The sequence below is a fragment of the Pelecanus crispus genome, chromosome 8 (assembly GCF_030463565.1).
Source record: "Pelecanus crispus isolate bPelCri1 chromosome 8, bPelCri1.pri, whole genome shotgun sequence".
NCBI classification, from domain to species: domain Eukaryota; kingdom Metazoa; phylum Chordata; class Aves; order Pelecaniformes; family Pelecanidae; genus Pelecanus; species Pelecanus crispus.
The window spans coordinates 27,010,487-27,032,650 of NC_134650.1; the positions used below are offsets into that span (position 1 = coordinate 27,010,487).

General features: G+C 56.6%; 1 protein-coding gene across 1 annotated transcript; it reads left to right on the top strand.

Annotated features, from left to right (window-relative positions):
• The first annotated feature begins 49 nt into the window (after positions 1 to 49).
• Positions 50 to 21,374, top strand: ZNRF1 (zinc and ring finger 1). Its single transcript, XM_075715540.1, has 5 exons — positions 50 to 494; positions 19,563 to 19,658; positions 20,363 to 20,468; positions 20,573 to 20,663; positions 20,802 to 21,374. Exons 1-4 carry the CDS (start codon positions 50 to 52, stop codon positions 20,628 to 20,630), a joined length of 705 nt encoding a protein of 234 aa, XP_075571655.1. The 3' UTR covers positions 20,631 to 20,663; positions 20,802 to 21,374.
• Positions 21,375 to 22,164: the final 790 nt, after the last annotated feature.

A 22,164-nucleotide genomic window follows, 5' to 3' on the forward strand; every position in this document is an offset into this window, starting at 1 on the left:
TCCCCGCGGGGGGCTGTCGCTCGGCTCCCTCCGGCCCGGCGGCGCCCATATGGGGGGCAAGCAGAGCACGGCGGCCCGTTCGCGGGGCCCCTTCCCGGGGGTGTCGACGGATGACAGCGCCGTGCCGCCGCCGGGAGGAGGGGGGGGGCCGCCCCCCTTCGGCCATTACCGGGCGGGCGGCGGCGGCGGCGCCATGGGGCTGCGCAGCCGCTCCGTCAGCTCGGTGGCCGGCATGGGCATGGACCCCGCGGCGGCCGGCGCCGTCCCCTTCGGGCTGTACGCGGCGGCGGCGCGGGCGGCGGGGGAGGCCGAGCGGGCCCCGGGCGGCGGCGGCGGCGGCCCGGGCTCCGACTCCACGTACGCCCATGGCAACGGTTACCAGGAGACGGGAGGCGGTCACCATAGAGACGGGATGCTGTACCTGGGCGCCAGGGCCTCGCTGGCCGACGCGCTGCCCCTCCACATCGCACCGCGGTGGTTCAGCTCGCACAGCGGTGAGTGCCGGCTCCCCGGAGCCTTCCCCCGGCTTCCCCTCCCGCGGCGGGTACCCGGGCCCGGGGGGGCGGTGGGCACGCTTCACCCGGCAAGGGGTGGCCGGGAAGGAGGGGGCTGCACCCTACTTGGCCGGCTGGTCAACACCCGTTGTGCCAGGCCTGAAGGAAGGACCCGCGTCCCCTCCCCGACGCGGACGGGTGGGTGGGTGAGCACCGGGGCCGGCGTCTGTGTCAAGGTCAAGGGAGGAAGGGGCTGTGGAGGGAGGAGGCTTTCTGGAAGGGAGGTGTTTCGTCTCGGATGCAAAGCAGTGGATGTGGTACCCCCCCATCGACCTGGGGGAAAGTGGTCTGAGGGTGCGGTAGCTCGAGCCCTTGGTTTTGTAGGCCAGGTTGAGCTCCTCTTCTGAAGGTGTTTGGGGGGTGCCAGTCAGGTATAGCGGTTCCCATGCCTTAGAAACTGGGAAAGGAGCAGAGGAAGCCTTTGAAAGTGAGGTGGCGGAATTTTTCTCCTTTGTTTCATCTGATAAAGGGCCAGGGAGAGGCTGAAGTGGGTTTTCTCATTCAAGCCAGCTGGCACCGTTGCGGTGCTGGGGAGGAAGCGGAGGAGGAACTGCCTGCTTCTTTAATGGGGCTGGGGAGCCGGCTGGGCTCTCTTGAAGGAAACCTGTCAGGCTAAGGGAGGGGGCAAAGTTGCCCCCATCCTAACCCTTGCAACTGGACCCTTCCGTGTGTCCTGGTGTTTGGAGAGGAGCTCCACAGCAAGCAGGGCTGTGTTACTGACCTAGTTTTGGCTGGGTCCAGGGAGCGAGGTGGGAGGTCCTCCCTTCCCCTCCTGGCCAGAGGGGAAGTCATTTCAGGGATGTCTCCTTGCATTTGCTGGAATAGTCTGGGATTTCTCTCCCACCCGGCCCCCTTACAAACGCTGTTCTCCTTGCATGACGTGGTCTGGGAATTTCATAATACGCCTTGGGACAGTGCCTCATTTTCAGGAAGGCTTGAAACTGAACCAGCGGACAAGAACAAAGTGCAAAACAAGGCTCGCGGGGCCTATTTTCCTACTTCCATCTTGGGATTTTTCCCCTTTACCCAGTCTCTGGGGGCTGCTCCTTCTCAGTTAGATCGAAGCTGTATGTCTCGCATTGCGTTCTCAGTGGCAGAACGCCCCGGGCCCAGTTCCTATTGATCCGGCTAAGCCAGGCTTTTGCAGTCCTCCCTGGCAGATGGAGAGGGCCGGCTGGCATGTGGTGCCCAAGTTGAGATGGAGCATTTCTGCAAACTTTCTTGCTCTGTGACCTTGCACAGACTGTGCCACTGCTCTGGTTTTTAAACACAGAAGAAAACGAAGGTGCAGCATCCGTCCAGGTATTCCACAAGCCTCTGTGCAAATGAGTGCCACAGGGCCTTCTGCTAGCGCTAGCACTGGACTAAGGAAGGTTTTGTTAGAGAAACACCATGCAGCTAACGTCTGTAGAGGTGGTCGGTCAGAGAGTATCAGTTACATTAAATGATAGTTCTCAAACTGAGATGCCGAGAGACAAAAACCTGTTCATAAAAATAAACCAGCTGCAAAATGGAATTAAGCTTTTTCCGGCTGCTCATGCCAGTTAATGCGATGCTATGAAGTTAAACTCGGTGCCCTTGGAAGATTGCAGTGTGAGCTGTGGGAAGTGCTGCAAGAACTGGGTTTCTCTGGTGCCTCTTTTTGTGGCCCTCTGAGAGCATTTGAGCTGTGCCGAAGCATGCGCGGGCAGCAGCAAGAGCCGTTCAGTCCATGCTGAAGCCTCTCCCGGCAGTGGTTCTTCCTTGTCGCTAATTAATAGCAAAAGGAGCGGGGGATGCTTAAAAACCATTCTGGAAACTTGTCAGAGCTCATTAAACTTCTGCGTTCTTCCTCTTAGTGTAAGAGGTTAATGGAGGATCTGGAGACCGAGGGGAAGGGGAAGTAAGCCACCTCAAGATTGCTAAAATTCCAGCTGATCTCCCGTTGCAGCTGGTTAACCTACAGCAGGGCAGTCAGGAGCTACTCGCTTCTTCCCCCCGCCTCCCCATCGACCCGCTCTTTTTGCAGCGCTGAGCCACTCCATTAGCCACTGGAAAGTGCTGAAGCAGCAGTGTTCCGGTAAATGGAGAGGAGCTTTGACGTTGCTGTGTGTGACTGTCCCTGCTCCTTTTGAAGGATGACTTGAGGGTGGGGATGAGGTGACCTGCCAACGCACCGAACCCACTCAGGAGGACGCATGCTTGGGGGTCTTGGGGGTCTGCCTGAGTTGCTGTACTGCTGCGGGGAGAGAGGCCTCCCAAACTCTGTGGCTAACAGGTCTGGAGAGTGGATCCTTGCCCCTGCCTGCCCCTTTCCTCCTGCCTCTGCACAGGCTGGAGACCTGGATGGTGCCAGTCTCGGCACATGGGGAAAGTTGTGTCCATGGGCTTGCTTTTCCAGGAGTACTTGGGTTTGGGGGAAGACCCGTGAACCTCAAAGTACAACGTGGGCTCTGCAGGGACCTCAGTGGGACAGCAAGGAGCCCTGGCTTAATGCTGGTGATAAGGTGCTGTCATCGTGGCAGTGTGTCCATGATAAACAGGAGCACGCAGATAGGCTTGGCGCCTCGCCGCTCCCTTTATCTGTGATGCTGATTTTGTGCGCCTCTCTGGCTGCTTCATGGCTCATCTGGCCCATCAGCAGGGACCCCGAGGAATGAGCTGGGGTGGGCTGAGGTCTTTTGCCTGGTTGGTGTCACTCCTTCCCCTCTCTGCAGTCAAAAGACTTGCAGAAGAGCCAGGCGTGCCCAGGGAGGGCGAGAGGAGGGCTGCGCTGGGAACCCTGTGCAGAGGGAGGTTGCGAAGTGATCCCCAGGGCCAGCATGAGCTGCAGCATCACTGTAGGGTGCTGGGCGTAGTGATGGTCGGCAAGAAGAGTCCGCTGCCGAATCCCTCCGGGCTCTGCCATGGCTGCCGGGCTGCAGGGATGGCAGGAGCAGTTATGTACTGATGGCCTCTAGCCCTTCCAGGGCCAGAGGAGGAGAGCTGCTGCTCTTATGAATAGCAAAGCCTAAATGCATCTTTCAAGCTGGGTGGGCAAGGGGGCTCTGACCTCTGTGGTGGAGCTTGTCCCTCTCTCCAAGGGGACAGCACCTCCCTGGGTAAGTGGATTCTGTTTCCTGATGGGGATTTTCCCAGGTTCGACATAACTGCTCCAGCTTCTGCCTGAAACTGCTCTGGGATTTCCCTGTCTGCCCGGGGTTTCTGAAGTCTGCTTTCTGGCCCACGCTGGTGGAAGATGACAAAACATCTTTTGCAACTTTGGAGTTTGCTTGTAGCACTTGACCTTGTCCCTGTAGCTTCGTGGCCCTTAGGTCTTCTCAGCAAAGCCAAGGCTAACGGGAAGAAGGGAGAAAAAGGAGACGTGTGGTTTAACGCTGCATGTCTCCAGCTTTGTGTGGTTCTCTTAGCATCACTTGTGTTATTCATCTTCATCAGAGGATCTTGGGGAGTTTGCAGAGGCTGTAAGTAGCTTAAAGTTTATCTGGAAATCCCCCTCATCACCCAAAGCCCATGAGTGTTTGAAGCTCCAATAAATCCCTATCTCCCTGTCTGCCGGCTAGCCCAAGGAAATGCCTAGCTCATCCTTCTGTGCAGAGCCATCAGGAATGTTGCAGGCTTTCCATGCGCTGAGAAAACAAGCTGTTTGTCATGGGTGCTGGCAGCAGCAAGGTCGGGAGGTCTGCTTTGCAAGTGAGCTGCTTCATTCTCGGCAGTGCCTTGTCCGGAGCAGGAGGGCCCAGCCGGGGGGAGGTGGGTGTCTGGCGCAGAGGCTGGGCTGGGTCCTCCTCCAGATAGGGTTAGAGTGAAACAAGCTGGAAGCGCTCTTTGATCCAGCTCTGGAGTAAGGGATGTGAAATAGGGATCGCTTGTTGGAAGGTGAGCTGAAGGTGTGTGTGAACCCCTGTGTTGGGCAGCCCTGGTCTCTGCCAGCGGGGGAAGAGGCAGGTCTATGGTGTACCCTTGCTGTGCTCAGACAGCTTCGAGTCCTGAGCCTCTTCTCGCCGGTGCTTGGCAATCCTCACTTCTGAGCTAGTCCTGCCATTGCAATCTCTACACCAAAACCAGAAGGCTTAATTCTAGCTGGCTAGTCAGTGAGCTGCCAAAGGGAGTCCACTTTCAGCCCTGACTTTCCTGCCACCAACTTTTCAACATGCAGACATCATACATGCTTTCCTCCCCCCTCTACAGGGGCTAGGCCAGGGGAAGGGCACCCCAAGGTCCGCAGGAACTTGGCATTGTGAATCTATTTTTTGCCAGTGGAAATTTCCAAAGGAGACTATCCTCAAACCGTCTTTTTGTGGGTTTGGTGCTGGTGACTGCCTGGCAGCTAGGTTGGGCACCTGCAGCATTGCCAGGCCTGCAGATTGTTTGGGAAGCAGTGCAGGAACGGTCCTGATGGCTCCCTAGGCTGGAGATACTCAGCCATTGGACCCTCCAGGTCTGGAGGGGCTGCTCTTCCACTTCTGCCTTCTCCGAGCTGGCTGCAGGACAGCATATGCCTGGGTCCAGGGGAAGAGGCAGCAGCTACCTTGGAAGAACAAAGCACCAAAAACCAGAAGATGGGAGACTTGAAGGCAGCTTTAATGCATACCAGACCCGCAGCCTGGAGATGAAGTTTAAGTGTGTCAACGTTGGCGTTGTGCGTGAGAAGCCAGTGGTGGCGGTGGTTATCTTCAGTCTCCACAGCGAGAGCTAGCGCAGGCTTTTGCTGCGCTGCCTTGCCACTCTGGTGCCCTTTGAATTCTCTCGGCCGCCTTGCCCAGGAGCGAGGCACTAATTGCTGTGTGTGTTAACTGGCTTGGCTGGGCTCGCTCCTCTTTAAACCTGTGCATAAATCAGCGCAGGGGAACCGGGTGCCCTCTCCCACTCTGCACACATGTAAGCTCCAGAAATGCTAAGAATGATGCTCTTGTGCTCCCTGGGCTGACCCACTTCCCAGTCAGGATTGTCTTCCTGGCCCGTGATGTAAGTTTATCCCATGCTGGTTTGTTTTGCTGAGATGTTTGTTCTGGTGACTGGAATAACCATAAAGGCTTCTCTTATTTATTAATGTGCTATTAGGACTCCTTTCCCCTCTCTCTCTCTCTCCCCCTCTCGTTCACTGGCCAGAGGATCAATCAGATGCAGACGTCTTTGGTGGAGGAGCGGTACCAGGGCTGGCGCCCGGCCAAGGGAACCGCGGAGCGTCATGGGAAAATGCTGCTAAATGCTGAAAATTAATTTTAAGAGAAACGCAGGGACGGAGAAAAACTCACTTGGGGGGGGGGGAGGTTTTTTCCCTCCAATGTAATCTCCTGTGTGACAAATCGGACAGGCAGCAAAGAGCTCTTTGTCTGAATGAATTCCCTCTGCAGGAACCGGTCCTGTGGCACCCTGGCTGGCTGGTGGGCAACCAGAGGCGTGTCTCGTTGCCTCTGCTGCTGGTACATCAAAACCAGAGATGTGCTGAATACCTGGGTTTGAATAAATGTGACCTGGCTTTCTCCTGGTTCCCTTGAAAATTGAAATCATAAGGGCTCGCAAGTGAGTGACTTAGATGAGCAGCCGAGTGATGCTGTAAAGCAGTGAGCCCCGATGGTAGAGCGTTTTACCCACCTGCTCTGGCATGGCTGTGCATTGGGGTACAAACCTCTCTCTGTAGAGGCAGACCCTTCCCCGCCCCCCCCCACCCCTGATAGAGCAGGAGTGGTTAAAGCTGGGCAAACCCATTGGGGGCTTAGGTCTCCCCCCAGGGATGATCCTGCTGTCCCTTGCGGGCGCTGCTTGTCCACATGCTTTTGTTTGGTGCTTTCTGGTGGGAGGCCGTGGGGAGGTGCAGCTGCAGGAAGCCCTGCTGGCCTGGGGCCTCTTCTCGTGCCGCTGCACAGCGTTTCCCGTGGGCAAAGCCCGGCTGCCAGCGGGTTTCCTGCCCCGCTGGGCTGTGGGCAGGGGAGGCGTGTGCCTGTGGCGGAGGACAGGGGCTACTTTTTTTCTTGGTGCGATTTAGCTTTCCAGCCTGCTGTGGGTCCCTCACAGCCCAGGGTTTGAGTAGGGTAGCGGGAGAGCTGGGGAGCCGGCAGGCAGGTCCTCGCAGCTGGTCTCTGTGCTGCCAGCACGGGGCTCGGTGCATCGGTGCTCCCCACCATGGTCCCTGTGCCTGCGCACAGCCGGGCTTGTGCCACGTACGGCCAGCTGAGCTTGAGCAGATACGTCGCTCAGCGCTGGCATCATCCTTCCCCAGGCCCCGATGGCAGGTCTATGGGCAGCTGGAGGTGTTTGGTACAAGGTGTATTTTGCCGGTGGGGATGGTGCCTTGCTGTTGGAGAGGCTGCAGTTCACCTCTGAGGTGGAGCTGACTCTTCTCTCCCCTCCTTTCCCATGGAGCCGAGCTGTGGTGGCCAGTGTCGGAAGCAGGCTGGCCCCCTGGACAGCTGCGGTGTCGTGCTGCTCGGGAGGGTGTGGGCCGAATTAGCTCGGGAAATTCCTGGCTCTCTGCGCTCGTGCATGCTCGTGCAGCTGTGGGCCTCCCATCAGTGGTGCAGAAACGAGACCATGCGCCTTGTGCAATGGTCTTGTGGTGCTTTGTAGAGGAGCAGAGAGATGCAGTGGAAGTATTTACCCTTTTGCTAGTTTTAGCAACGCTAGCAGAAATTTCCCAGGGTTGTATATTCCCAGCAAGCACCCTCAGCTCGTTGAGGCTGTGTTGGGTTATGGTCATGTTCCTGAGAGACTGTCACCTACCAGGCACAGAAATGGGGCTGGGACAGGCCCTGGTGAGGGAGGCATGACGGCACAGATGAAGAATTGAACTGAAAGCTGCTCAGAGCTGTTTCCTGGCCCTAGCAGGCAGGACGGCGTGACAACAGCAAGTATTTTTAGAGGCCAGCTGCCTGCAACGCAAGAGAAGGAAAGCAGCAGTCAGGCAGGAGCACGGAGTTATACTTCCCCTGTCCCACATCGCTGCCCAGCATTTTGTTTCCTCCTGAGCTAGGGCTGCTGGTGCTAAGGAGTTTCCATGTCCTCTGTGCCTCTTCACCTGTTGCTGCCTTGAAAGGTGTCTGGCTTTGTTCTCCCCTCGCCTTTTGCCATGGCTGGGTGTTTCTCTGATCATGCCTCAGCAGCCCGACAGTGGTGTTGGGGGCTCCCCTCTGTGCATCCCAGATGATTGCATTACAGCTCGGTGTGGTGGGCGTTTTGGGGATTGTTTTTTTGGAGAAGTCTTTGTTGCCAGCAAGGGAAAACCCACAGTTTCTCCTGCAGCCAGGGTAATTGCACTAATTAATTTGAGAGCTCTCCCTATAAGGCAATGGAGCTGCATTTTGTCAGAAGTGCTGCAGGGGAATTATATCCACCTTTCAATCCATCCATCCAGGGCCTGTACATCTGTAGCTGGGGAGAATGGGGGGGTAGGGGGGTGTTGGCTCTAGCCAGGTGGCTTAAATTACTGTCTGCAGGGAGGTCGGGTCAGTATGGGTTGAGGTTGGTTTTGGGGCCAGCCTTCTGTTAAGTTGGTGCTGAGTGGGACAGGGTGAGGCTGAGCACCCTGCCTGAGCTGCCTCTGCATTTCAGGTTATCCCCACCCAGATCTTGCTGCTTTGAAGCTATTGTCCATCTGCTTATTTATTGCAATGTTGATTTCGTAGCCCTTGAAGTCTGCTATTTGCCTGGATCTCACCCTTCCAAAGGTGGCTGTAGATGCCTTTGATTTCTTTTTGCTCCCCATAGACAGGTATGAAGCAGACAGCAACCTGCAGCCAGTCCTGGGGGGGATGGTCCTGGGTGAGGTTTCACGGGGGGGGATTCTGCTTCCCAAGGCCCTGCCCAGCTCTGGAAGTGGGTGTTGCTCCTATGGGTGTTGCCCTGGTGTTTTTCCTTTCTCCTGAGAGCTTGAAATCCCACAGCTGGGATTTTTGTTGTCTGCAGCCCCACTATTCCCTTCCTGCTCCCAGTGGCCGCTGGCTGCGAGACAGCTTGGCCCTTCCAGTGTTCAAGGGTAGCACGTGTTGAAGTGAAGGGGAGGCAGGAGCACAGAAGGTGGGACAGCCGGGCAGGGTTATTCCTGCCTGTGGCACAGTGTGCAGCCCCTCCAGCCTCCCCTAGCAGGATCTGGCCTGGGCAGACCCTGCCACTTGCCGAGTGGTTCGTTCCTCCAAGACATAATGCTTTGTGTTTCAGAGGTTCAGCTCCCGGAGCTGCAGAAAGCCATCTCTGTCTGCCAGCTGCCTCCATGCTGCAAACGCAGCCAGGAAGCGCCCCGGGCAGGGCTGCTCCAGAGTGAGAGCGAGTTGTGTGGTGTGGCCCCATCCCCAGCACAGGGATATCTCCTATTTCCCAGCCTCTGGCCAGAGAAGGGGAGCTCATGCTGCCTGGCCAGGCAGCTCAGTGCTGTCAAGCATCATTCCCCTTCCGCACCATGCACAGCAGAGGTGTGTGATCATCCTGCAGCTCTGCACCCCACTTTTTCCCTCCCTGCTGTCCTGGTAGCGTGGGGCATTCACTGGGCACCCCTTGGCACTTGCGGACCCTCCTGGGGAGCCAGGAGATGCTCTCTGCCATGCATTTCTTCATACCACGTGAGGAGCTGGGGGCAGGTGAGGTTGGTGCTTGCTCTGCTGTGTGCTCCTCCCTAGGATTTTTTTCCAACTATGTCTGTCTTCCTGCAGAAACAGCCAGTGTTAACTGGCCGTAAGCATTTCACAGCCATGCACTGCCTGTGGGCATAGCTCTGTGTGCCTTTTGTGCTCTGTTTGCTGCCCACTACACAAAAATTACCCTTTTTCTACCCTGAAAAGCAGCGCTCCATCCTTCCCATGCACCCCTGGGGCTGGGGGCTCATACACCCAGTAACTCCTGCCACCTGCATGGGGTGTCCCATGGCCTGGGCGCAAAGTGCCATGGGAGACCCTCCACCACTCCGTTTGTGCAGTGTGGCTGTGGGACGCCCAGGGATGAGGCATCCCAGGAGCTGGATGGGATTGCTTCCCGGCGGGAGTGGGTACATGGATGAGATCAGTGCTGGGCTCTGCTCCCTCTGCCAGCATCACAAAGCCGGGGCATGTCATCGTGTGTTTCTGGAGTGTCCCTTCATCCTCCCAGTGAGATCAGCTGAGGTGTGACAGAGCCTCAGCAGCATCAAGCAGGAGTCTTTTGTTTTGGAAAAACCCAGGAGTCAGGAGGGAGGTAGCCAGGGAGCTGCTGCTTCACCCCACAGGGTCAGATCTGGTTGCGTTTGGGAGTGGCTCAGGTCAGGCTTTTGCGCTTAAGCCTTTCTGAAAGCGGGAGTTCCTCTGGCAGCTTGGCGTTGACTGGAGCCCGGCAGCGGGGACTCCGTGGGTGCCTCTCCAAGGGATGGCTTAGTCAGAAGTGACTCACGCCACCAGTCCCCGCGTGACGTTGCCTCACTGCTCCCTCCCAGCCCCTGCTGAGCTGAAACATCCGACTGTCTCCCTTTCCGCTCCAATTTCCGAGTCGCTGCATCCCACTGTGCTGCCAGAGGATCCCCTGCGCCTCTTCATTTCAGCACCTGGGACCCCCTGTTGCCCTGTTGGCTCTGTGCACCTTGCAGATTATTGCTGCCCGTAGCAGGCCTTGCAGTTGGGCTTCCTCCTTCACACCAGAAATATTTGGGAGGAAAAAAGCAGGCATGGAGGTAAACCCTTTGGAAATTCCCAGGCATGCCTGCAGGATCCCTCTCCTCTCTGGGCAGTGAATTTGAAACCCCAGGCATCCTTTGAGAGGTGGGGAGACAGCTCCAGGGCATCCCTGCAGCTCTTCTATGCAATGAGATGGCCCCAGACCAGTTTTCTGACTAGCAAGAGCCCTGAATGAGCTTGTAACTCAGTAAATTCAAACCCTGCAGCCCAACAGCAGGAGTCTAAGATGTTAATGCCTTCGCTGGGCTGTCACTCAGGACCCCTCTGCTTAACTTTGCTGTTCTCAGGGATGCTAAAATTAGCTTTGGGCTACACGCTCTTCCTTATGAAGTCTGCTTCCAGCAGCTGGGGAAGTGTTTCTGCAGTAAACTTTTCTGCCTTCCGGTAAAGCTGGAAGGCAGGGTGACCCCGGGGAGGTTGCCTTTCTCATCCAGGTCTGGGGGAACTGATCCTGCAGCATAGCCTGGGCTATAGGAGGGAGATGCTCTCTACCTGTAGTGTAGGTACTTTTATTCAAAAATTGCAATCGCAGCCATAAAAGGGGCAATACTTAAACAGCAACAGGTAGGGGGGATGCCTGGGGTGCAGAGGCTGTTTGCACGTCTTCCCTGAGGATGTGTGTGCAAGGAGGGTGGCTCTGGACATCCTGTGACCATATAGCCAGGCCTCTTCGCCTTCCTGCTTCTTGGTGCCTGTGAGCCATGCTGGAGGCGTCTTGTAGGGCTTTGGTGTGTTCTGTCTGTTGAGGCTTGACAGCTTTGGGTACTCTGGAGTAAATGTCCTTGTGGGGCTCCCTCTCATGTCTCCTGCCCCTTCCCAACTCTCCAGCTTCCCTCAGACCCGGTATTGCAATCTGTTCTGCTTCTTCCCATCCTCCCCCACCGCCCCCATAAGAAACCAGCTGGCTAAAAAAAAAATCTCTGCCTCTTGGCTTGCAGGAAGCCAGCTCTGGGCTGCTGCAACATGATGCCACCCAGCCCCTCCTGTATCCCTCTGGCCCTAGTGGCTTCCCCACACCACATCCAGAGCACCAATGCCTTTTTCTTGCTGCTGCGTCTCCTCTTCATGGCTTGAGTTGGGTGGGAGCAGGCAGAGGTGTTTCCAAAACCCACTGCCTTGAGTGTTACAGCAGTGCTGGCCTTGGCCAGCTTCGTGGTCCATGACACATCTCTGCCCCACTTGGCTGGTGTGTGGCTGACCTGACAGCAAAAATCTATAGTGTAGGGGCTTTGCCAGGAGCCACTGTGAATCAGGGACAGCTTTTCTTAGACATCACACATGAGTGGCTTTTTGGGGTGCTGCTTCACATTACAAGAGTTTATTTTCTCCTGGCTCAGCCAGCTGAACTGACTTGATCAACAAGGAAACGGTGGGATGGGATTGGGATGGAGCAGGACCGCCCCTTTGCTGAGGCAGCAACCTGCACCGTTGGGTTTCTCTCCAAGCACTGCCATCCAGGAAACGTCCCAGCCCAGCCACATCCCTGCTGCCTGGCTCGTCATCTGGGGCTGGCCTGCTGGCGTCCCCCAGTCCTGCCTCCCTTCCGCCCCCAGGAAGGTGGGATGTCTTGTTTCCACCCTGGGCCCATCCTTTATGCTTTCCCCATGTCCCTGCAGCCTTGAATTGGGAGGAAGGACTCTCATACAGCCCTTTTTCAGAGCCAGTAAATGAGGCTGCTTAAGTGCTTTACTCCTTCCTGCCTACGTGTCCACACTCGTGTCAACCCTTGTGCTGCACAATAGCTGAGCACCATCATGGCATTCACCCAGCACCTTGTGTCATAGAATCGCTTAGGTTGGAAAAGACCTTTAAGATCATCCAGTCCAACCATTAACCTAACATTACCAAGTCCACCACTAAACCAGTTAAGGGTAGAGTAGTAATTTCATGTTTCCTGGCTTGGTGGCTGGATTATTTTTTGATGAAAGGAAAAACTAGGAATCATTAAGGTTGGAAAGGATCTCTAAGATCATCAGTCCAACCATCAACCCAACACCACCATGCCCACTAAACCATGTCCCAAAGTGCAAAATCTACTTGGTTTTTTTTTAGCACTTCCAGGGATGGTGACTCTACCACCTCTCTAGGCAACCTGTTCCAATGCTTGACCACTCTTTCCATGAAGAATTTTTTCCTAATATCCAATCTAAACCTCCCCTGACGCAGCTTGAGCCCATTTCCTCTCGTCCTATCACTTGTTACTTGGGAGAAGAGACCAACACCCACCTCACTACAACCTCCTTTCAGGTAGCTGTAGAGAGCAATAAGGTCACCCCTGAGCCTCCTCTTCTCCAGGCTAAACAACCCCAGTTCCCTCAGCTGCTCCTCATAAGGCCTGTGCTCCGGGCCCTTCACCAGCTTCATTGCCCTTCTCTGGACATGCTCCAGCACCTCAATGTCTTTCTTGTAGTGAGGGGCCCAAAACTGGACACAGTATTCCAGGTGCGGCCTCACCAGTGCCGAGTACAGGGGGACAATCACGTCCCTGCTCCTGCTGGCCACACTATTCCTGATACAAGCCAGGATGCTGTTGGCCACCTGGGCACACTGCTGGCTCATGTTCAGCCGGCTGTCAACCAACACCCCCAGGTCCTTTTTGGCCAGGCAGCTTTGCAGCCACTCTTCCCCAAGCCTGTAGCATTGCATGGGGTTGTTGTGACCGAAGTACAGGACCCGGCACTTGGCCTTGTTGAACCTCATACAGTTGGCCTTGGCCCATCGGTCCAGCCTGTCCAAGTCCCTCTGTAGGGCCATCCTACCCTCGAGGAGATTAACACTCCCACCCAGTTTGGTGTCATCTGCAAACTTACTGAGGGCACACTCAATCCCCTCATCCAGATCGTTGATAAAGATATTAAACAAGACTGGCCCCAAAACAGAGCCCTGAGGAACACTGCTCGTGACTGGTCACCAGCTGGATTTAACTCCATTCACCACAATTCTCTGGGCTCAGACACCAAGCCAGTTTTTTATCCAGTGAAGAGTATGCCCATCCAAGCCATGAGCTGCCAGCTTCCTTAGGAGAATGCTGTGGGAGACGGTGTCAAAGGCTTTACTGAAGTCCAGGTAGATGACATCCACAGCCTTTCCTTCATCCACTAGGTGGGTCACCAGATCATAGAAGGAGATCAGGTTGGTCAAGCAGGACCTGCCTTTCATGAACCCATGCTGGCTGGGCCCGATCCCCTGGTTGACCTGCACATGCCTGTTGAGCACACTCAAGATGAACCACTCCATAATCTTCCCCAGTACTGAGGTCAGGCTGACAGGCCTGTAGTTCCCCGGGTCCTCCTTCCGGCCCTTCTTGTAGATGGGCGTCACACTGGCAAGCCTCCAGTCATCAGGGACCTCCCCTGTTAACCAGGACTGCTGATAGATGATGGGAAGTGGCTTGGCAAGCTCCTCTGCCAGCTCCCTCAGTACTTTCGGGTGGATCCCATCCGGCCCCAAAGACTTGTGAGCGTCCAGGTGGCATAGCAGGTCATTAACTGCTTCCTCCTGGACTATGGGGGCTTCATTGTGCTCCCCGTCCCTGTCTTCCAGCTCAGGGGGCTGAAAACCCTGGGGATAACTGGGCTGGCTATTAAAGACAGAGGCAAAGAAGGCATTAAGTACCTCAGCCTTTTCCTCATCCTTGGTGACAATGTTCCCCCCCCTGCATCCAGCAAAGGATGGAGATTCTCCTTGGCTCTTTTTGTTGTTAATGTATTTGTAAAAATATTTTTTATTATCTCTTACCACAGTGGCCAGATTGAGTTCTGCCAGGGCTGCGGGCAGTGGGGCTGTGTTGGGCTTCAGCTCCTGCATCTGCCCATGCCACTGATGCTGTTTCCTTCTGCGAGGGGAAGTGGGTTTGGGCCTGATCCTGCTGGGCACCCCGGCCTCCAGGCACTCAATGCGAGTGGTTTGTTGGCAGACCGAGTATGGTCTTTGGTGGGACAGGCCCCTGGTGCAGCTGCAAGCTGCCTCCTGGCCCCAGTGTGAGGCAGTGTTGCCAGCTGCATCGCTCAGAGGCCGGTTAGAGCGTCACTTCCACAGTGGGTGATGCTCTCAGAAGAGGACATCTGTGGAGGTCCTTAGCTACCAGGTCCCTGTGGTGCCCAAGTGCTGGAGATGTGCTCTGTGCACCCCATATGCCATCTCCAATGTGCTGTCGTGCAACCATGGCTTTTGAACAATGAGGCTGCTTTAAGCCAGTAGGGAATTTATTTTCCAGGAGATGTCAGGTCTGAATATTTTGGCTCTGCAGGTTTCCTTTGCTTGGCTGGCAAGGAGGACAACTCCTCCATGATCCCTTCCTTCCTGGGGCTGTGCTGGAGCCCACGAGGGGTAAGGGAAGTGGAGGATGTGGCATTATTTCTCCTTACCGAAGCCTACATGTTTCTGCTTCAGACTGACCGACTGGGCCTATATATGTGGTCTTTCAGTCTTGCCCTCCACTTCAATCACTAGTGTTGTGTTTTTTTAAAGATGATCCATCTCTTCCAGCTTCCACCTGGTGCTGGTTCAGGTGGCAATGTCAGGGAAGCCATGGGAGGAGGTGGGATGCTCAGGGTTTGCTCAGTAAGGAGGAGGCACCAGGACTCTGCTTCAGCTGCATGCTTGGACCAAATATTCCCTGCATTTATCTTGCGCTTGGTCGCATCCTCACCTGGTGTAAGCCAGCTCCCTTGGCCAGAGGCCCAGGATGCTCTCTGGAGACACAGAGACGGGCTGTGCAGCTGAGGTTTCCAAATGTCCCACGAACATCAGGCAGCCTGGGGCTTACCCCTGAGCTCCCTGGCACTCAGGGTGTCCTGCAGTGTGGCTGGGCACTGGGGCAGGGACCCCTCCTGGGGTGGGTGTTTTTTGGAGAGTTTGTGTAGCCGCTTGCACACACAGGGCTCCTGGGTTATCCTGCTGTGGTAGCAGGGTCCTGGGGAGCTGGGGATCCCTTCGGTGAATGCTACTTGCTATGGGGTGGGTTGCTGGGGTTGCACTGGGTTGCTTGCGCCTGGGCTGCTGCTTCCCCCTGCCTTCAGAGCATGTCATCCCCCACTAACATCTTCCTCCTGTCGCTCAAGGTGCTGCACAGCGGTGAAGTTGCTGCTCCCCACGTTTCGGCCACCTGCTAGTGATAGAGCTAGGGTCTCCTATGGCTGGGGCAACGCTGTGTCTTCTGGTGGCACAGTAACCTGTAAGTGGTCTGTCTGGAGGCACACTGAGCTAGCGGAGGGTTTGGCAAGTGAATGCAGACGTGGCACGTGCCTTCCCCTGCGGTCAGGGACAGGGGAGCAGCTCCTGTGGACACGGTCTCACCCACCCCGAGGGGAACAGCCACTTCCACTCTCAGGGTGTGGTGTGGTTGACCCCGCTGTACTGCTTGGTGGCTTCCCTAAGCTGTGCAGGTTGCTGTGGACATCACTTGTAGACACAAGTGATGGGAATTTCCTGTCCCAGCTTCAGAAGCAGCTGTGTTTGAGATGTTTACAGATGCACTGGAAATGTGTCTTGACCCTTCTGCCACCACCAAAGCCCCGACAGCCTATGTGGTGGTGCTTTTGGCACCATAACGGCTTTTCAGCTTGCATAGGACCTAGTGGAGGTTTTCTGAGGTTCCCATGTCTGCTTTGCCCGGCTCTCTAAAATTAACCATGTAACCTTCCTAAAAATACTCAGAGGGCAGTAGCCCCCAGAGAGCACCAGCGCTGCTTGCTCCTGGTTTCTAGACCAAGCCATTGGAGAGATGAGATCACCTGGCAACATGTGTCTCGCAGCCCTGGAAAGCCCTTGGCTTTCTCAAAGTCTCCTGCAGGATACGAGAGTCCAGGTCTGGATCTGAACCTGCCTTTCCGGGCCAGCCCGCTTCCCACAGCACCTTCTTCTTCATTGCTTGCTCCTGGCAAGAGCTGGTGCCTGCCTGCACATGTTTGCTTGCAGAGATGGTGCCAGCTTCAGGTTTAACATGCCGCAGGCAGGAGCATCACCAGCTGCCCCAGGCGCCTTGGGAGGGAGGAAGGGTCCATGGCCTTTCCCTAGAGCGTCCCCCAAGCCTCCCTGTGGGTGTGGGAGGCCCAGGTGAGGAGGAATAGCTGCGCCCTTCCTCTCTCTCATTTTTTTTAAGGCACGTGGGAGGAGGGCGGAAAGGGCTGGAGGAGGAGGGAGGGAGGGAGGGAGCTGAATTTTCCATGAGCAGCTGTCAAAATGTAATCTCCTGCGTCGCTCAGGCTGGCAGCTTAGGCAGGATAAATTAATGGGGATTTCAGGGAACGTGGAAAATACCATGGCCCAAAGGGGGCCGGCTGTGTGGGGAGCGGCCCTTTCATCTGCAGGACCGGCTCCGGGCCCCAGCGCCTGCCTGAACTGCAGAGGGATGCTCCAAGATGCTGGGCTCCGCGCCTGCCGCTGTGGGGTGCCGGCTGTCCCTTGGTCTCAGTGGTTTGCCATCCACCACCTTCCCCCAAAGGTCACCCAGAGAAGGGGCGAGGGAGCCCGACCCCCCTTCTCTGCCTCCCCTTTCCTGCTGGCAGTGGGCTCCCTGCGGCTCCCCGTGCCTGCCATGGAGGGGGATGCCAGCAGTTGTTCTTGCAATGCCAAGTATTTGTGCCGACAGCTGGGGTGCAGGGCGGTCCCCTGCCCTGGGGGCCTTTCCACACCAGCTCCTCACTCCCGCTCAGACCCGGGAACTTATGCAATTGCATTTTCATAATTTTATAATTTTTTTTACCCCCTCCATCTTGCGAAATGTAGAGCCAGGAAAGTGCATGTGCTTCTGCGCTTGGCTCAGCCCTCAAACCCATGCAGCAGCCAGTGCCTCTGGCTGGAGCACACCACGCACGTGCTGGGGTTTGAGCCTGGACCCCTCCATCTATGCAATGTCCCCGTGTCCTTGCCACGGGGCTGCAGCAACACTGGGGGTCCCTGTCCCCCAGCCAGCTGCCCAGGGAGCACCAAGGAGTGCAACGGGTGTTTGTGCTGGCTATTTATAAATGTGCTAAAGCTACCCCAGCTAGCAAAGAGCCCTGGAGATACGGCAACAGCTACTCACTGGAGCCTGCAAAGGGCCCTGCTCTTTCCCTGGCTCCTGCTGCTTTGCTGGCAGCCAGCGGTTGTGCTCCGGCAGCTGTGGGCCGGGCAGTCTTGTCCGGGGCCCTCTCCCTTTGCCCCGGTTGCACGTCTCATAGGATCCCTTTGGGTGCTGCTGGAACTGGCAGATCTGGGGCAGCTGTTTAAAATAACACATTGGCACAGAAAAAGGGGGGACCAGAGAAAACAAGGTCTTCCCATGCACTGCACCAGGGACGGAACCTAACCTCTGCAAATGCCTCGCCCTGATACTGAGTTTGCAGCCAAAACACTTTTTCCAAAGGGAACCCTTTGCAGATGCCCTGTGCCAGGGGCTTGCTGCTGAAAACTGGTCCCTGGAGCTTCCCCAGTAGGGACTGGTGCCCATGGTGCTGGCAGACCATCCACGTTCAAGCGGGATCGGTTCAGCTGGGGACAGGGACAGGCAGGCTGCCAGGGGAGCTGGGGGACAGGGAAGGTGTCTCGCAAGGGGAGGCTAGTTGGGTCTTGCAGAAGGCAGACTGGGAGGCTATCTGAGCCCACTCTATAAATACACCAGGCGGGTAAACACTTGGGAGGAGAAAAAACCCAACTATTTCAGCTAATGGGCACTGCTGCCACAAGGTATAAATCGGTCAGGAGTAAAATTAGGCTGGAGAGGAGGAGGCAGATGGGTGCTGCTGCCCATGAGGCTCCAGCTGCCAATGCTGCCCTTTCGGCCAGGGCTTGATGCAAATGGGGCCAGGCTCAGAGTGGAGACTCTGCGGTGGCACGCTGCGAGCCAGCCTGGCACCCCGCCGGAGGGGTCCCTAGGCATGAGGGCTCCTTGTTTTAGCAGGTCCCTTTAGAGCCAGTCCCCCACAATCCATGATGCTCATCCTTGCTGTGCCCTCTTGCGAAATAACCACCCTCTGGAGGGGCAGGAGTTGGCATCCCTGTCCTAGGCTTTCATTCGGAGAGCTGGAAAGTAATCTGTATTTAGCACTGCTGCTAACGAGAGGGTGCTCAGGTCTTGAGCAGTTATCCTGGCTGTTTGCACGGCAAAGGTCTGAGCTGCCTCCCATTAAAGCCACCCGCACTTTCTCCCTTCCAAGAAGCAAAAATATGCCCTGGCCATGTCCACGTGGTGGCAAAAAAGAACCTGATTCATCCTTAGATAATTTGCGTACGTTCCTTTTCTCTTCTTTCCTGAGCAGCCTTTGCATATATATGAAGAAAGCTCTTAAGCGGCACTGCAGTCAAACCTGATCTGCTTTTAGAAGACAGGTCCTTAAATTACCCTCTCCCTCTCTACAGGCAGGGAATTGCTAGATATTCTAGTGCAAACTCATGGTGGCGGTGGTGGCATGCGCATGTTTGGCTGCATCGGCTTGAGCCCCGCTGCACTGGGTGGTGACAAACTGCACGGCCTTGAGCTGGCTGTGGTGGGAGGTCAGGGAGTTCTGGGCGGGTGGCCTGCAGGGCTGGTTGTGGATTTGATCCCCGGGAGTTTGGGGCTTGGAAACCTCAGTTTGGGGCAGCCTTGCTTGGTGGTGTTGGGGACAATGCCATGGTGGGTCTGCGTGGCTCGAGCAGGTGGTGGCACCAGTCGGGTACACTGGCACAAGCCAGGCCCCATCCTCATGCCCAAGCAAGGACGCAGAGCAGATCTGGACATCACAACCAGCTTCATCCAAGAGTCCGAGACACCCAGGCAGGTCCGGGTGACAAGGCAGGGCCAAGGTCAAGCTGGGATGTCAGCCTGCAGGGTCCCCCTGCTGCTGCCACTGCTGGCTGATATTGGAGGGGCAAGCACCCACCTCACTCCTGCAGAAAGCTGGAGAAAGCAGTAATTCAGGCTTGTGGCTCCAGCCTGTCTGTCCTCTGCTGCAGCCCTACAGAAAAACCTCCTTCTTTGCAGCTTTTCTGGCTCAGCCGAGCAGGGCTGAGCTACGGCAGCAGGGACAGCACCGTCCTGGAATGGGGACGTGCCCCTGCAGTTGCCAGCCGTGCGGTGCTGTGCGCCCCAGGCTGCTCCTCGCCCTTTAAGGCCCAGCAGCAGCTGATGGCCACGTGTGTGCTGCCTTGGCACGCTCTCTGTGCCCTCTGCGCGGCAGGCACGGGAAGACCGGCGCGTCGGCTCGGGCAACTCCACTGTCCGGTGGCTGTACCCCGCGCCGGCGCTGCTGGCGGCCAGCATAGGATGAGTGGCCGCCCGGCGGGCGCTGCGTGGGGTGCGTGCCACCATGCAGGCAGCAGGTGAGGGGCTGCCTGCTGCTGTGCCCCGCCATGGTCTCGGGGACTCCCTGGGATGCAGGATGGGCTCTTCTCCTCCCCTCGCTAAAGGCTTGTCTCTCTGCTCTCCCTCCAGGTTTCAAGTGCCCCATTTGCTCCAAATCTGTGGCTTCTGACGAGATGGAAATGCACTTTATCATGTGTCTGAGCAAACCTCGCCTCTCCTACAACGGTAAGGGGCAGTGGCCAGGCTGTGCGGGGGACACAGCGTCCTGCCGGCTTGGGATGGCTCCGGGCAGGCTGGAGAGACGCTTGCCGCAGGCTGCGCAGGCAGGCGGCTCGGCTGGGCTTGCCAAGAGGGCTGTGCTCCAGCGGACTGGTGCGGCTCATGGTCCCTGCTCCGCTCCACTCCCCCAGCATGGCTCAACCCCACCGCTTTTGCCTTGGGACCCTTTGTAACACAGCCCCCTCTCCGCGTTGCTCTCCACGGTGTGCTGTGCCGGAGGGTGTCGTCCTGGCCAGGCGTCCTGCCTGGCTAGGGCAGGGGACGTGTCCTGGGCTGCCCCTCTGAAGGGTCGTGGCCTTCCTCCCCTCCTCACTGGCAGTGAGGCTTACTGGGCTGAGCACTGGTCTGCAAGCTCCTGCATCTCCCATGCTCTCTCCTGACCACTTGCGGGGGAGTGATGCTCACCCCCTATTCGGTGGTGCTTTTTTGGAAGCCGGGGTAGGGGATGTGTTTGCTGCAGCCACCCCAGCCCCATCTCCCCGCCCCCGTGTCTCCACCAGAGCCTCCTGCCAGCGTTTGCTGGCACTGCTGCCGCTTGGCTGTGCCATCCTGGCTGCCTCCACGGAGGTGGCCGTGGGCTCCTCTCCATCCTGGGAAGGGGGACGCTGCACTGGACCGTGTCTCACCACTGCCCTCTCCTCCCCTCCCAGATGACGTGCTGACCAAGGACGCAGGCGAGTGCGTGATCTGCCTGGAGGAGCTGCTGCAGGGGGACACGATAGCCAGGCTGCCCTGCCTCTGCATTTATCACAAAAGGTACCGCCCTGTGCAAGGGGACACAGCCAGGCGGGTGGCAGGGGGACAGGCAGGGACATCCCGAGGCTCGGTGGCATGGTGGTGACGCTCTCTCCTCTCTCCAGCTGTATAGACTCATGGTTTGAAGTGAACAGATCTTGCCCGGAGCATCCTTCTGATTGACCCGCCGGGCGTGCTTGCTGACTTCTCTTTAAGGTGAGCCTGCCGCGGGCTGGTCAGATGTAATTTACCCATGCTGGGTTTGAATCCTGGGCCAGGAAGGGAGGATGGGGTGGGGTGGGGTGGCTGTGGCTCCTGCTCCTCACCTGGGATTGTCTTTCTCTGCCTTTGCAGGGCACCTTGCTATACCTGCTGTACCTCCTCTCCCTGTCCCCCCTGCCCCGCCTGGAGTTTTGGGCTGAATTTAAATTCCTCGAGAAGACAAAAATAAAACCCAGAAACTTGAATCCACTTGGGACAACGGCGATTTTTTTTATTTTATTTTATTATTTTTATTTGTTTTGTTGTTTTTTGGGTTTTTTTGGTGTTTTTTTTTATTTAAAAAAAGAAACATCCAGGAGAAGACAGTGTGAGAAAAGCGGAGCAACCTGCTCTCCCCTCCACAGCCGCTGGTCACCAGGAGAGCTCTGCCTGCCAGGGATGCCCCGGGGACGCCCTCGGCCGAAACCCTGCCATGATGTTTGGCTTTTCTCCCCAAAGCAAAGGGGAAAGCTGCCGGGGGACAGCCGGCCAAACGGAGCACGTGGCATTTCTCACCGGCAACCCCCCCACCTCCCACCCGGACTTGCCCGGGGGCTCTGCTCGGTTTTTTTGCACTGACTAAACGGGAATTTTCTCCTCTCTCCCATCTCCCTTTTGGAGATCTCCACCCCAGCCCCGGCAGCGTGAGGCGCAGCGTGAGGCGGGGACTTTGCCCCATGCCGGGAGCGGGGCCACTGCTCCCCCCTGCCGAGCCGCGGGGGTCTGTCTTTCAAGTGTTTACAATGAGAAAAAAAGAAAAAAAGAAAAAAAAGGAAAAAAAAAAGAAGAAAAAAAAAAGAGAAAACCGACAAAAAAAAAAACAAACCACAACTGAAGCTTCGTGTTGACTGGCGTGTTCTTCGATTTGAGCTTCCCTGCCCCGGTGATGTTTACAGACTGGTCACTCTTTAACTCAGCTATAACCACTCAGAGACTGGAGAGCCGCAACATCCCCGCCGCCCCCTCCTGCCACCCACCCCGCCAGGCTCCTCTTGCCAAAACTCCCCCCCCCCCCACCCTTTCTTTCCATCGCCTTTGAGTTGAACCCTTTTCGAGGAGGGTATGGGGGAAGGCCCCCCCAATGACCCCTGGCAGCCCCTGCCCATGGGGGTGGCTTTGCCGGAGGTGCCAAGACAGAATTGTTTCATGGCAGTGACCCCCCCCACCCCAGCCCATCCCCATCCCCTCCTGGCGCGGCGGGCACATTTTTGTTGGTGAGACCTCCCCTGCCGGTGGCCGTGCCCCTGCGGGAAACCTTTCTGTATTTATATATTAAAAAACGGGGGAAAAAAAACCTAAGAGTTCAGAGCTTGGGGGGAGCTTCCTTCATTAGTCAAGGTGTTTTGATATGGTATTAAAACAATGTTCAATAAAATATTCACTGTTATTTTATTTCACTGGCTTTCTTGGTAAAGCAGGCGATGCCTGCAGGCTGCCGGTGCCCCCACCCACATCC